At 46.7% G+C, this 14,938-nt stretch overlaps 1 protein-coding gene across 2 annotated transcripts in view; it reads left to right on the top strand.

Moving 5' to 3' along the window:
• Positions 1-14,938, top strand: part of LOC119540361 (metabotropic glutamate receptor 1) — a 377,624-nt gene that overhangs the window by 107,675 nt on the left and 255,011 nt on the right. For both annotated transcript variants that reach the window (XM_037844494.1, XM_037844493.1), the window contains exon 3: positions 10,863-11,112. In XM_037844494.1, the coding sequence (XP_037700422.1) occupies positions 10,863-11,112 (250 nt within the window). The remainder of the gene's footprint in view (positions 1-10,862; positions 11,113-14,938) is intronic.

Here is a 14,938-nt window from a genome sequence, read left to right as displayed (position 1 = left end):
AGGAGGTTAAACGATTTGCAGAGTCATGCAGCTAGTGAAGGGGGCGTCGGAACCAAGCCCAGGACTCCAGTTCCAGGGTGCGTGCTTTCGATGACTGTGCAAAGCCACCTTCCCTGTAAACAAACAGTGACACTCTGGGTTGGAAAATGCCTCTGGGTACCTGGGTCCAGGTGCAGTGCAGGCCAGGTGGGGCTTGTGCTGCAGAGCTGTGCATTGCCCGTCTTGACGTGAGAGCTGGGCTCGGCGCACAGCCCATGAGAAAGACCCCAGAGGTGTGCAAACTGGCAGCAGGACTTTCACCATCAGAGGAGCGAGGTTCCGGCTGAGCCACTGACAGGCCCTGCAGAGGTTTCCTCCATAGCCCAATTCCCTTTTGACACAAGGTAAAATCTTGGTTAAATGTTTTTTGTTTTTTGTTTTTTTTTATGGATGAGGTAAAAGGTGTAAAATGCAGGGCTAAGTGGAAGACCCAGAGCTTGGTAACAGGGTTGGGCCAACCCCACTGAGCAAAGAGGCTGAGAGCCGCTGCAGGAGGGGCAGGGACGGCTGCTCCTGCTGATGCCAGAGCGCTGGTGCCGCTGCGACGTCTTTCCATTCCTCGAGGCTCATCCCCTGCGCCGCGTGCTGAGCAGCCTGTTTCCTCCGGTGGTGGCTGGTCCTGCAAGGCAGGCTCCTGCCCCTGCTTTTCCCTGGCTCCTCACCTAATAGTATTGGCAGAAACAAACCTGCAGGCAAGACACATTTTAAACAATTACACAACAAATGCTTTCTCCTCCCCTACAATAATATACTTGTAAAGAAATCAGATAGGGAAGGAAAAAGCTGTTGAAAAAAAATTCTACGAAGCAGATGCTTACCCGGAGTCCTGAGGATATGAGAAATGTTTCGATGCAGAACTCCGGATTATGAAGCGGTTCTGAGTCACCTTGTTCTGGATCATGCTGCAAGGAACCCCAGACACCTCCGAGCAGGCACCCACCTTTCAAGCCTGAGTGAGAAGACAGGATGAAAGAGCAGCTCAAGGTCACAGCTAGAGGCAGTCAAGACCCCTGGTTCAAGAATGTCTCCACCTGCCAACAACAGAGCCTTGGTTCTGGGTTATCAGATGCGGTTCATCTTTCTCACATAAGAAGGCATCTGGGGCGGGGGCTGCTCCCTGAGACAGGGGCCAGTCCGCCCACCTCTGCCCCCACCGCCTGACTGCGGGGGTGTCCCCCATCTGACCCCTGTGGCCACCATGGCGCTTCACCTGCAGGCTCAGGTCCATGTCCTGACGGGAAAAGGGAGGGGACCAGAGCCCCAGAAGCGCACCTGCCCTGTCCGACCCACCTGGCTGCCTCCGCTTCAATCCTGTTGTCCGGAAGGGGGCAGTTTGGGTCTTTAGCTACAGGGAGCCTGAGAAGGTGGGTATTTTGTTTCTGCACAGTCACCGCAAGCAAGATTGGGTATATTTCAGTAAGGAAACATGGGAGAACGGGTAATGCATAGGAAACCACAAGTCTGCAACCAGTATATGCTGGAGGCAAGCAATTAAGAGCTCCAGGGCTAGTTGGGTCTGAGTTCAAATCCTAATTCTGTAGACTTGGGGCAAGTTACTTCTTTAAGCCTTGATTTCCTTGTAAATGGTGATAATTATGGTAAAATGAGGCATAGTGAAGATTAAAGAAGATAAGACATAATGAGATCTCTGTAAATGCTAGCTGTATTTTATATTAAACCACCATTTTAGGATCTGTTTATCGGGTTTGCTTGCCCTCCCCAGGCTAAGCCATACTTTGATTTCTTTTAACTTCAACGTGATAGAAACTTCCGGCCATCAAGGCCCAGAGACTGGCTAGAAAGGTTTCATTTTCCTTTATTCCCTGTTAAAAACAACGCCCAGCGACCCTAGTGGCATTTCACACTGGCTTTAGCCTTGGCAGTGGAAGGTGCTGTCCTGACCCCACCTGCCACACTTCCTGGTGATGGATGAAGAGGCTCCTTGGCACACAGCCCAGCCCTGCCAGGGATTCCCGAGACAAACCGCAATCCTGAGATTTATGCCTTTCCTGGGGCACAGACTCCAGAGATGATGAAAACGACATCTCCCAGACTCGGTCTCATCGAGCCTTAAGGGAAAAAAGGGTGCATGTGTGAAGCAAACCACGTCTTTAATAGACTAGGGAGATCTGTACCAGATTTTGGGATTTCAGACAGGAAATCTATACATATCACACCTGGTCCCCCACCACAGGAACATAAATAGTACCAAAAGCACGTGGCCTTCAGTCAGCTTGTATTAAGAGCAATTGCTAGAAATTAGCATATCTTACTTCCCTTAGGAAGAAAAATTGTCACATTGTCATAGTGGGTCATTTATTCCCTTTCTGGGAAATTCCCCCAAATATTCCATGATAACTAAGCTATGCCTGGCATAGTATCCAGTTTTTATCTCTATGTATTTTAATTTTAAATTTAGTTTTATTAATAAAATACTTCAAACATAATAAAAGTCTAAAAATGTCATTATGCATTATTCTACCAATCCAAAGAAAACCACTGTTAACATTTTCATGCCTACTCATCTATAGGTTGTATATGTATACATGTACCTAAATAAATTTGGCTTAATATTTTGCATAATGTTTTTAATCCTTTTTTTTCTGATAACAATATGGCATATATATTTTCCATGACCTTCAATACAGTTTCACATCACCTCTGACAATGGTTGCATGCATTCCTTTTTGCAAATACATAACAATTATCTAACCAACCTCCTATTGTTGCTCACAAGTTAAGCTTTCATTTCTATTACTTTTCCAATTATGTGCTGTGATGAAGAGCCACGTAACAGAAACTTGATGGAAATGGCATTATTTTATGAAAGCTAAATTTCTGAGTGAAATTTAAGGCATGAAGGTTACAAATTATCACCAAAAAGATGGGAGCAGTGTATGCCATTGTTAGCGGTGCATGAGGACTGATTTCCAACAAATGCTTGCCAACACTGAGCATTACATTAAAAAGTGCAGTGTAACGTGTACAAGGCATAATGGTCTAGAACAGGTATGTGTGCAAATGCTCACACAGAGATTGTGTGTGTGTCTGTGGGTGTTTGGGTACCTTTTGTGTCTGTTTCTTCCTGAACTTGTTTTTTCCAGTTTGGGTATGTATTAAATACCACACAGTTAGGGATAGTGGACAGGTGTAATAGGGCTATCCCTGGGAATCTGTTTCCTGCAAGGGGAAACAAATAGAAAAATGAAATTTTTCTGCAAGAATAGTAATCTCCTTTGGAATTTTCCTACTTCTTACTTTTCACCCTCTCTTCCCCACACTTCTTTCTCCATTTCATGTAGACCTTCAGTTAGAAGAGCGGTGGACTGGCTCATTGCACAAAGCCCCAGAAAGGACACAGAGAGGCATCTGGCTGAGGCTTAGGGAAGACGAGGTGGCAGGGACTGGAGAGAGGCAGGGGTGGACATCTAGGGACAGGCTGGGGGCAGGGTGACCAAGAGTGCAGAGTGGAGTGGTTAAAGAAACATCATGAGCCTGGGGTTTGGAAATAGGAAGAGGTGTAAAGGGATACAATGCTCTTAGGTTAGTGCTCAGGGCCTGTGTCCAGTTTTAGGCTGCATGACTTTAGGGGGACATGGACAGCTAATAGGCACCATTCTAATGTTCAGGAACTTACATTCATCATTGCATTTCATTTAACTATCACAAGTCTTCTCATGATCCCCATTTATGTGAGAGGAAACCAGAGCTTAGAGAAGCAAACACTTTGAGGGAGTTACCCAGCCATTAAGTGGCTGATTCAGGTTAGAGACCAGTTTGATTTCCCCCACAGTTCACACTCTTGACCCCACAGCTGGCTGGTGATGCTGAGCACATGATGAGGCAAAATGACAATGTTCTCTTGGCCTCAGTCCTCTTGCACTGACATGGCAGCCACTTTGTGATAAATCTCCTCCAAGTGGATGCTGTAAATGCAAGCTGGGGTTGTTATGGTTGGGGTGGGGCACTGCTGGTAGAACTGGTTCCCTTTTGCTCTCTGTGGCTGTTCTGTGTGGGGCATTCCTATGTTCCCAGGCTGACCTTGTGTGTAAATTCCCTAATAGGTTCCACCTGGGAACCACTGACCAGGTTGGAGGCTCAGCAGGTGCGGGAGCAGAGGCAGGGAAGCCCTAGCATCTCCCAGGTGTTAAGAGGGAGAACAAAACAAATGGAAAGGCTGCCAGGAAAGGTTACAGTGATAGGGGTTGTTTTCCTGGGAGAAGAGAAAGCCGAATTGTGACTTCCAGAAGGACTTCCATAAAAAGAATGAGATCCAGCTGACATTTGTCTTTTGTCTCCATTGAGAATGAAGAGAAGGTGAATTTAGATTTCATCTGAAAGGAATTTGGTTAAAGAGAAGGGTTTCCTGATAGTCTTGGTTGTGGAACATTGCATTAGGTTTCCAGAAGGTGTGAAGTCAATTTTCTAAAATCTATATTTTAGAAATATAGGATATGATCTTATTTTCTGAGGTATCTCTAGAGGCAGAAAAGTCAGTTGTCAGGACTTTGGAAAGATACTGGTCAGTGACCTCAGGGGCCAAACCAGGGACAGGGTCATCATCCTGCAAACATGGAACTGTAGGGAATTCCAAGGATGCACAGAAACACGGCATGAGGCTGGGATAAAGGGCCTCCAGAGATGTGAGACTCATGGTGTTTTCCAAAGTGAGGTCATTCCTTCTTTAAGGAAAGTGATGAAATATCTGTTTCCCCCTGTGTGAATGTTTTCCCTCGTATGATGGATGTATAAATATGTAGAGATAAGAGATGGTGAATACAGTTGTTTGATCAAGAAAATATATGAAGATGTGATAAAACTTTAACTTGGTGTCTATAATGGCTGAAATGTTATTTAATCCACAGTGGTGCTCAGATTGCTTCTTGAACATATATTCAGTATTTTAGGAGAGCCAGAAAAAATCCATATGCAGCCTAGTTTTCAGTGCCTACTTTTTCCTTGGTGACCTTTCATACAGGTGGTGATAAAATTCATTTCTTGCTCAATGAAACGTAGCTGCCAACTCACTACAAAATCAATCTTTGGTGAATCAATTTCTTATGTATCTGGTTGGATAATAACACAGATAACTTCTCCCAAACCACATGTAACTTAGAAAACTCAAGAGTTGTAGCCTTCCCTTTCTTCTCTCCTAAAACGGTTCCAGGTTTTTACCCTCATTTTCAGTGTCTTTCTTAATGTTGCACTTATTCAGACAATCACAACCACTTCTATTATTTTTCAATACTTTTCTCATTTTTCAAACAATAGGAATTTCTTTGTGAACTCCGTGTTCTGCCTCATAAATACTCCCATACTCCCACAAATTCCATTTAGAAACCTAGTTTTATAGAATATATTTATTCTCTGTAGTTTCTGTCACATATCTAAGATAGAAACTAAGATTTTCAACATATTACATTTTATATATTATGGACTTCATAACATGTCACCCTTCTTGCTTTTCTGTCTTATGGGCTATGTTTTAGGCAACTTTGTAACAGTGATAGCATTTGTTACAAACTCTGTTGCAATGTAGCAACAAATAGTTTCTGTGTTGCAAGCTTGCAGAGGTCAACCAGGTGGCTTGCTGGAGATCCTGATTACAGAGGGTTGCTCTGTAAACTGTGGTCCTTCTTCTTCGTGGGGTCCTCTATTCATCACCTCCAAGAATGCCTTTTCACTCTTATCCACCCTCAATCCCAACCCCTTCCTTGCTTTCTCCATTCCCTCTTTTCCCAAGAGGTCTTCTCTGATCATCCCGGCTCTCTTATCCTGAAATCCAGAAATACATATTACAGTACTTTTCATTTCCCTGTATCATGGACAGCTTAGTATTGCTGCCATACTTTTTGTGATGTGTCCTGCCTTCCAGCTGTAAGTGCCGTACATAATTAATGTCATATTATGAGTATCGCTATGAGCAAGAACACGTGAATGAGATGTTAAATCTAGACCCACTACTGTGTGACCTTGGGCACATGACCTCTTTGGGCTTCTGTTTCCTGAGCTGTAAAGCAAGGGTCATTGCTTCTATGTGGAGTTGTTGTGATGAATAAATGAAATGCTTATGTGTGTAGTACAGTGCCAGACACGTAGTAAACATGCATCAAATTGAAGGCAGAGCCCATGTCTCATATTTTGTGGCAGAGCAAGGGATTTTCTTAAGTTGAGAACTCAATAAAGTATCTGCTAATTGAATGAAAAACATGCAGCTGTGTACCAGCCACATGGCCTTTTTGTTATTTAAGTGTTTTATTATAAGTTGGTTCTATATAAATATTCACAACTCCCTTCAGTGCTATTCAGAGAAGCATCTAAATAAATTTTTTGATGACCAAGGAAGGCAGGGGGGGCCTGAGTGACAGGGAGGTGGGGTGGGGGTGGGACAGGAGTGTTCAAGATGAGTATTTTACCTCCACTTTGTTCTTGACCTGGTAGACAGACAAAAAAAAAAAGGCTATTTTCTTCTCATTTTGTGTTCTCCTTTGCACCTAGTGCTATTATGAATATAATGGGCACAATTGAATTGTTGAAAGAGTCAAATAAATAATGTTTATGAATGTAATTTTTAAAGTATAAAGATTTATAAAAGTACTAGTTATTATTGTTGTTTTTCCTATATCAGGGCTATTCACAGAAATCTATATGCTAGCTTGGAGACTTTTAAGCACCGTGACAAAAATGGGCAGCTTAAATATGGCCCAATGCATGAAACTCAACTCACTATCAATTTGTATAATGAAGAATTGCTGTCCAAACAAGGAAATATAAATACAGAAATTGGGGCAAGCATTTCATAGAACCACTGACCTACCTAAGCATTATTTTATATTGTGAAAACACACGTTTAGTTTCTTTGGACTATTAGAGAAATAAGCAGTTGCCTGGGAGTCAGAACCTGTTGGTCCCATTCCAGCTCAAAGGCCAACAAGCTTCCTCACATCTAGGAGTCGTGGCACCTCGCTGGGCCCCAGTTTCTCAACTGGATTTGAAGTACTCAGTGTTCTTGCTCATTGAGCCTGTGTGCATTCTGAAAAAGGAGTGAAGTAGATACGGCACCTTATATAAAGGGCACCTTAGCCGTGGGGTTGTCCCCTTGTGGCACCATCTCCAGACAGACAGGATGTGGTTTTGCTGAGCAAGCTGGTGATGTCTGTTTACCTCAGAGATGCTTGAACCTGGACTGACTGTGCACAGACAGCACCCAACTTCCTTCCCCGTGCCCTTCTGCAGCCGGAGGAGGTGTTCCCAGGCCTGCTGCAGTTTTCTCCCCTGTCAACTGGGCTGGGCAGCTGGGGTTTGGAGCTGCCTTAGTGACTCCACTGGGGCTTCACAGGAGTGAATTAGGCCTCTATGGTGGTTGACTGAGGAGGCAAACACTTTACTTTTGGGAATTTGACCTATGAAAAAGAAACAGGAAAGCTTTCTTCTAAAGAATGCAGGAGATTTTTATTAATTCAATTCAGTTCAATTGCAATACTGATGAAACTTTGGTAGACAATGGGATTTAAGTCCCAAGTCCTTTTTGTATAATAGAATTGTTCAAAAACTATTTTTATTTAACCATTGCTGTATTTACCTGATATTTACCTTGAAGAGTTTTGATAACTGCCAAAGTGTCCACAAAAATGTTTGAACCTCTTTCACCAACAGTGATTTTATTTGTGCCTTGCCAACCCTGAATATTACTATCTTTGAAATTTTGGCAATTTGACAGGTGAAAAAAATAACATCCTTTTTTAATTGCACTCTCTAGATCCTTAATGAGTCAGTGATTTTTTTATATGCTTGCTATTCACTTTTACTTATTTTGTGTTAATTGCTTGATTATAACCTTTGCCCATTTCTCTATTAGGCTGTTTCAACATATGTACTTTTATTGCACATTTAAGTGTCTAGAACTATTCTAAGTGCTAAGGAGACATCATTGAACAAGTCATAAAAATGGGTTTTCATGCAGCTTACATTCTGGGGGGAAGAGGAAAATATCAGGCATAAGCACTGAGACAGATGCAGGGATGTTTGGGTTTGATGGGGGCTTAATGATGAGGAGAGGATCTTTGGAGGAGGCAAAATCTATGTTGAGACAAGGTTGACAAGAACATCTGGTAGAAGAGCCTCTTTTGGGTAATGGATACAGAAAACGTAGAGGCATGGGGGTACTTGCGCACTGCAGGAAGAGAAAGATGCCATGGGGTGGGCACTGGTGGGGCAGCAGAAGTGGGAAGAGATGGGATGGGAGAGTGGGGAGCCCAGAACCTGGAGAGCCTGGTTGTCCAGGGGAGGGAGATGTGGTTTCACTCCAGGAGCGTCGGGAAGCAACTGGCATTTTATGCCAAGGAGTGGCAATTTGATTTACACCTTCCTGTGGTCGCAGGGCTTGGTGAGAATAACGGGGAGCAGAGGAGGGAGCCTGGGAACCGCTCGTGGGCTCCCGAAGCCACGGAGGCAGGAGCAGGCTGTGACTCGGGGTAGAGGAGGCTACTGGTGGCCCACCCAGATCCCCCTCACCTGCTCGGTGCCCCCATCTCCCTGCTACCAGGAGGCATTTAACAGTCCCAGGTCCCCTGTCCTGGGGAGCTGCCCCTCCTCCCACCCCATGGACCTTCACCAAAGACTGACTGACAGGGAGCCCCCTTGTCTGAAGGTGGAACTAACACTGGTGTAATTTGTGTTCCGGCACTACCCTGCAGGGTCAGACAGATGCACATCTCTAACCAAGACTACGTCCCTGCTCGGCTTTCCTCTTATACCTTCCCTGCTTCTCTTGATCCCCATCCCCTCAATATATTACTTGAACAAGAATCCCCCTCTCAGGGGATTATTACTAAAATTAATTAATATGGGGTTAGAGCAGCAGAGGTTAAAATGCAGGAGAGAGGGTTGATTAAAAGTGCTTTGGAGATAGGGTCTTTAGGAACAGAGTTGGAATGTGAGAGAAAGATAGAACAAGGACACTTTCTAATTTCTGTTCTTGAGTCATGGTTGGGTCATGGATCGCCCCTGTAACGGGAGATGTCCAGAAACAGTAGGCTTGCAAGGTGGGAAGGGAAAAATTCCATGTCGGACACGTTCAGTTTGAGATGTCTGCAAATAGACTGTCTAGTGGTCGAGCAAAGGCGTGAGCCTTTTGCTCAGAGGGCAGTCAAGCCTGAAGACCCCTGTTTGCAGTCAACAGTGTACCAGTGGTCATGAAGGGCCTGTGGCTGGACGAGGTCATCTAGGGCATAAGGATGAGGAGGGAAAGTTTCCCAGAACAGGGTCCTGCACATGACAATACTTAAAAGTCAGAGCACAGAAGGAAAAGCTGGCAAACAGAAGAGGAGCAGTCAGTGAGCAGGAGAACAGCGGGAGAGGGCTGTGTCTTAGAAACAAGGGAAAAAAGTATTTCAGGAAGGGTAAGGTCAGCTGTTGAATGGATCTGAGTGCTTGATGAGGACAAGACAGAGAATCAGCCATGGGATATGGCCACAGGGGGTTTACTTGACAAGAGAAGAGTCTAAGGTGATGGGAATGAGCAGTTAAGGTGAGAACCAGAGGATAAAATAAACACCTCAATCTAGGCAAGTCTTGTTGCTGTGAACCTGCCTAGGGACTGAGGAAGTAACTCAAGGGTCAGAGAGTCCCAGGATTGTTTTTATTTTGAGTGACACCATTAAGGGACAGAAATGAATTACACAGGGGGCAGGGATACCTGCAGGATGAAGTCCTTGGATAAGCAGGAAGTAATGGGATCTAGTGTGTGTGTGCAGGGGTAGCTCTGTCCTGAGGCAGACACACTTCACATTTGCTACAGGAGGGAGGCCAGAGGACGGGGCACCAACTGGGAAAGGGGCCGCGTGTTCCCCATCTGTCGAGCACCCCCTTTGGCGTGTGCACTCACGAACTGTAAATAACACCCACCAGCAAGGTTGTGAGTGTTAGGTGGGTGGTGGGTTTAAATAGCATGGTGGGGGGACCAAGACAGAATGGACAGGAGAACAGCGAAGCTAATGGATTTGGGGTTTCTGTGAGGTTGAAGAAATGCTGGGACACGGGTAGTGGAATAAATGAGCTCCAAGTATAAGAGGAATAATCAGAGAAGGGAATGTAGAAATCCACATTCAGGGAAGTTGGGAACATCTGTGACAACAAGAACCAAAGTATGACTATGGGAGTAGAACACGCATTGGGGTTAGAAGAAATGTCCTGAGAAGACAGGGGGTGGAGGGAGGGAGATTAGGGGATCATTCCCCCCGGATAGAGAGTCCCGAGAGGAGGGGGGATAGGGGCGGGGGAGAGGTAGCGGCAACCACCATCAGCGAGATGGAGAGGTGGGAGTTGGTAAAGGGCAATATTAGTTTATCTCCCTGATTTCTGAGTTTTTACTATTACTTTAGGTTTACATTATTATAAGAAGGATAATAATATAAAAATCGAATAGAGGGCACAAATCTCCATCAGAGGACGGTGGCCAGCGAGAGGACGCTGGGCCGCTCCGGGTGCGTCCTCCCCTGGTCTGGGGCCGCGGCGTTTGCTTTGCTTTCTCACTGCCCCTGGGGAGGCCGGGGGGCTTCGCGCCACGGGGCGCCTCCTGCAGCGGGCCCCCCAGGAACAGGCCTCCTGCTCTGGCCCAGCGCTCCCACGCGTGGAAATCGGGCGCGACCACCCTCGGTCCTCGGCGCACAGCTCGCGGGGCTGCCTCGGCCCCTCTCCCGGCCTTCACGGAGCATCCGAGGGCCGCTCCGGGTTGGGGTGCTCGCAGCTCCCCTGCCCACCCCCCGGGGCCGGGTCGTCTTTCCACGCGGCGAGTCCTCACCCTCTGCCGATTGTCTCCGCAGGGAACTACGGGGAGAGCGGGATGGACGCCTTCAAGGAGCTGGCGGCCCAGGAGGGCCTCTGCATCGCGCACTCGGACAAGATCTACAGCAACGCGGGCGAGAAGAGCTTCGACCGGCTCCTGCGCAAGCTGCGCGAGCGGCTGCCCAAGGCCCGCGTGGTTGTGTGCTTCTGCGAGGGCATGACGGTGCGCGGGCTGCTGAGCGCCATGCGCCGCCTCGGCGTGGTCGGCGAGTTCTCGCTCATCGGCAGGTAACGCGCGCGCCGCTCCCCTGCTCGGGGCACCCCGAGGCCAGGGCGCGGGCGGCCGGGCGAGCGCCTCAGCTCCGGTCCCGCAGGCCGTGCTGCCCCTCCGCGGTGCACAGGGCGGGGCGGCGGGCGGCGAGGCGGGGCGGTTCCAGGACGGGGGAGCGCTTCCCAGGGTGCGAGTTGTCCTGGTGAATCATTCTTTCCATGTGCTTTCCTTGGGCCTCCTGCTTCCTCAGCACAGAAATCTTAACGGGTTGTTGATCCACGGAGGGCAGCAGTGGGGATGAAAATGCACACTAAGATCTGAAATTTGGGGAGTTGGCCGAATCCGTGTGAAGACTTGCAGCCCCACTCTGGGCCTGATTAATGCCGTCTTCGGTCAGGTTCTGAGAGGGCTCGAGGTGACGTTCCAAAGCTCTGGTCTTCTTTGTAGCTCATACGTGCTTAAGAGGGAACAGGTTTTCAGTTTCACTGCATTTTTCAAGAGGTATGTTGTGTAATTTGCCATCTTCTAATGTTGCATAAAGGAGTTGCTCGTTTTTTCCAAGGAACCTACGAGGGAGTTTTCCCGAGAAAGCCTCCACTGACGTCGGCACGTGGTCACACACACCTCCCGGCTCTCTCTGCCTCCCCACATCTCCGTACTGGCCAGAGCAAATCATTCCCCGCCCTGCTCAGTACCTCGGCCGCCGACCCTCTTCCCTCCGGATCCAGGGGTGTGATTGTGGGCGGCTCATCTGCTCTCGCGCCCTGTGATGGCTCAGTAGTAGTGAGACTTGATCACCACCGGGAACTAGAGGCCTCCTAGGACACTTCAAAGACTTTGGGGAGGAAGATAGGATAGAAATACAAAGAAATGAATAACTAAACAGATAATTACTCTCCAAGCATGAGGGAGCATGGCACCAAGGTCAAAGTATAGTTCAAGGTTAAGAAAATTATTGGTACAGTGACACAAGTGCCTTTTTGACTTCTTCAACATGATGCAGTTGTGTGCAGCCACTTTAAGAATGTTCAGTGGGAAGCAATTCTCTTAGGAGTATTTAAGGATGGAGTATTGTTTTCTTAGCAGGTGGAAAGGATGCAAGCAGCATGGTCGAAGAGTTACACTAAATAACTTTTTTAGTATAAGCAGCAGGACAAATGGTAGATGGATGTTCATCCTCTTAGCTTTTGTAAAGTGGACACTTCAATGAAGGGTGCTTGCTTAAGATTCCCGCGGTTATCGTTTCCAAACAACAATAGTCACTTCTAACGAGCTCATCCTCTTTAACTTTCCCGAAGAGCCCATCTGCCTGGGTTCTGGAAGTCTTGAACAGATGTGGCAGGTAGATGAGCACTGGAGTATGTACAGTCACAGAAAGCACTGCGGTGAGTGGGTGGAGTGTCAAGAACTCACTCCACCATCATTAAAAGCTTGGCAAGGATAGGTAGAGAGGTTAACAAATTACCTTAAAATCCTCCATTTATTAAGTTGTGGAGACAAGATTCGAACTTACTACTACAACATACAGGTGTATTCAGCTGTACTCCTCCAGGTTTGGGGACAGGTTTCATAAAGTCCTTATTTCCCCCTTGTGCCCAGCACAGGTTTTGATGTGACAAGTGTCCCGTGACCTGGTCAGAGAGCCGCAGAGGGGCGGTGGGCGGGGGCCTCACCGTGTGGCCCCTGGCCGCCCTTCCATGCTTGCTGGGATGGGTTGGTAAGCTTCCATGCTCCTCAAGAGCCTCTGCCTCTGGAATTCTCCTGAGAGAGGAGCTCACCTTTGTCCACCTCTCAGGTTGTTGTGTCTGTCTCATCATGAAATGCCTGCATCACAGAGGAGTGTCAGTGTGAGCCCCTCCATGGGGATCACTCCCCTAAAGGCTCCCCTTAGGGTGAGAGGGAGCCTCCTGGTTTTAGTCCTCAGCCTGGTTTTGGGATTATCCTAACCCCACCTTCTGGTTTCTTTGTCCTGGGAAGCTCTACAGCAGGTTTCCTTCTGCCTTGCTGGGAGTCTGAATGTGCACACCAGCTACGCCACGTCTGCTATCCACGTTTCGCTGGATTATGGATGCACGATATAAACACCTGGTAGAGATCAACAGCTTTCCATTTCATCCCTTTTCCTACTACATCCTGGCCAATCAAGTTACAAGCATCTGGTCCTTAGATTTCAAATGCCAATCCCCTATTGGTGTTTAAAATTTATCTGCCATCTCCCCCAACCCCCTTACCTTCTCACTCACTACACCCACTTCCCATTGTCTGTCACCTCAGAGGCCTCTTGTCTAAAACTTGATCTGTTAAAACCTAACATCATGATTTGTAGTTGAAAGCACAACCACGTTAGCCATCCATTTAAAAAATGTTTGGAAAGGAGCAATTGCTTTACTTGGAAAGAAGGCTACAGTTTCATTTTAAAACAAGAGAAATGAATTTTACTATGTAATTTTTTTGTCTTTGTCCTCCAGAACCTAAGAATATATTTGGAAAATAACCTCTGGACCCTTGAAACATAAGATTACATATCACGGTGCTATGTTTCATACACTTTATTTTAAATTAGAATAGAGTTATGTTAGGTTCCATCTTTCCATTATGGAAAAAGTGGGGGGAAATCTAAAGTTTTCAGGCTTCAGGCAAAATTGCAAAGGTTTTAAGTGAATGTGCACTTTCAGTGAAGCATAACACCCCTCAAAATGAATTACAATGAGGAAGCCAGCCAAACCGATGAGCGTTTTCTGACCACAACCTGGCCTGGCTCCCTTGGTTCCCAAAAGCAGAAAATGTTTACAAACCCACGACAGTCTGTCTCCTCCTTGAAAATTTCCTGCTCCGAAGACTGATTAATGAGAGCTTTTGTGGAAGATCACACTAGAAAAGTCTGAGAAATGATGCTGGGGAAAGAGAGCTGGGTTTAGTTCACAGTTCTCTGGAGAATAAATGTTATTCATTGGTACTGACAGCAAGGGGGGGTGGGGGCTGACCTGCATTAGTTACTGGTTAACCCTTCCTTTACACCTGTACCCACCAATCAGATTCGGGAAAACTGTGAAAACTCTACTTGCCTTTAAGGGGCTAGAAATGCTGCAGGGAAGGCTTTCAGGCACCTTCTGTGTGTGTGAGGCACCGGCTCTATTTCAGTGGATGAAAAAGAAGGTCATGATTCAGCCTAGTTTAGTCTTTGAGGCCTATCAGAGACAAGAGGGAATTTATCTTAATACGTTTCTGTAGTGCCTTTGACAGCCAGTTCCCAATCTGGCTGTGCATCAGAATCAGCAGGGGCAAAAAATAGATTCCTGGGTCTCAACCTAGACCATCAGTAGGATTTCATAGCGAGGGACTTTGCATCTTCTTGTTTTAAGCCTCCTCTTTTAAATTGGCCTATTGTCCAGCTCCCTAAACACACAGTTATGCCCTAGTCCTCAGGCTCATCAGGACGCGGAACAGGACTCAAACGTGTGGCGGGCTCAGCACAGCCTTCCCTGAGTCTGGACTGCCCAGGGCTTGCCAGACAGTGCACCCTCACTTCTGCTCACTGGGATTGGCATCAGCTGATGAGTTGCTCCTGCGTTTGGACATGTGCCTGCCTACAGCTGCTTGTCTAGACAGGCTATTTCATAAACCACGGGAAGTTTTGAAAACTTCTGCTTTCTGGCTCCACCCCCTTCATATTCTCATTCACTATGCCTGGGGAGAGATCAAGGAATTGGCATGTACTTTTATATCGCCTTTCTTGTGGTATAATATGCATATGCTGAAATTCACTGATTTTCAGTGTCTAATTTGATGGGGTTTGTAAATGTGTGTGGTCATGGGCACACCACGATGGTTGTAGTATCAGGT

This window comes from Choloepus didactylus, chromosome 7 (assembly GCF_015220235.1).
Source record: "Choloepus didactylus isolate mChoDid1 chromosome 7, mChoDid1.pri, whole genome shotgun sequence".
In the NCBI taxonomy this organism is placed as follows: Eukaryota; Metazoa; Chordata; class Mammalia; order Pilosa; family Megalonychidae; genus Choloepus; species Choloepus didactylus.
The sequence above is the reverse complement of the archived record's forward strand: the minus strand, read 5'-3'. Positions and strand labels throughout refer to the sequence as shown.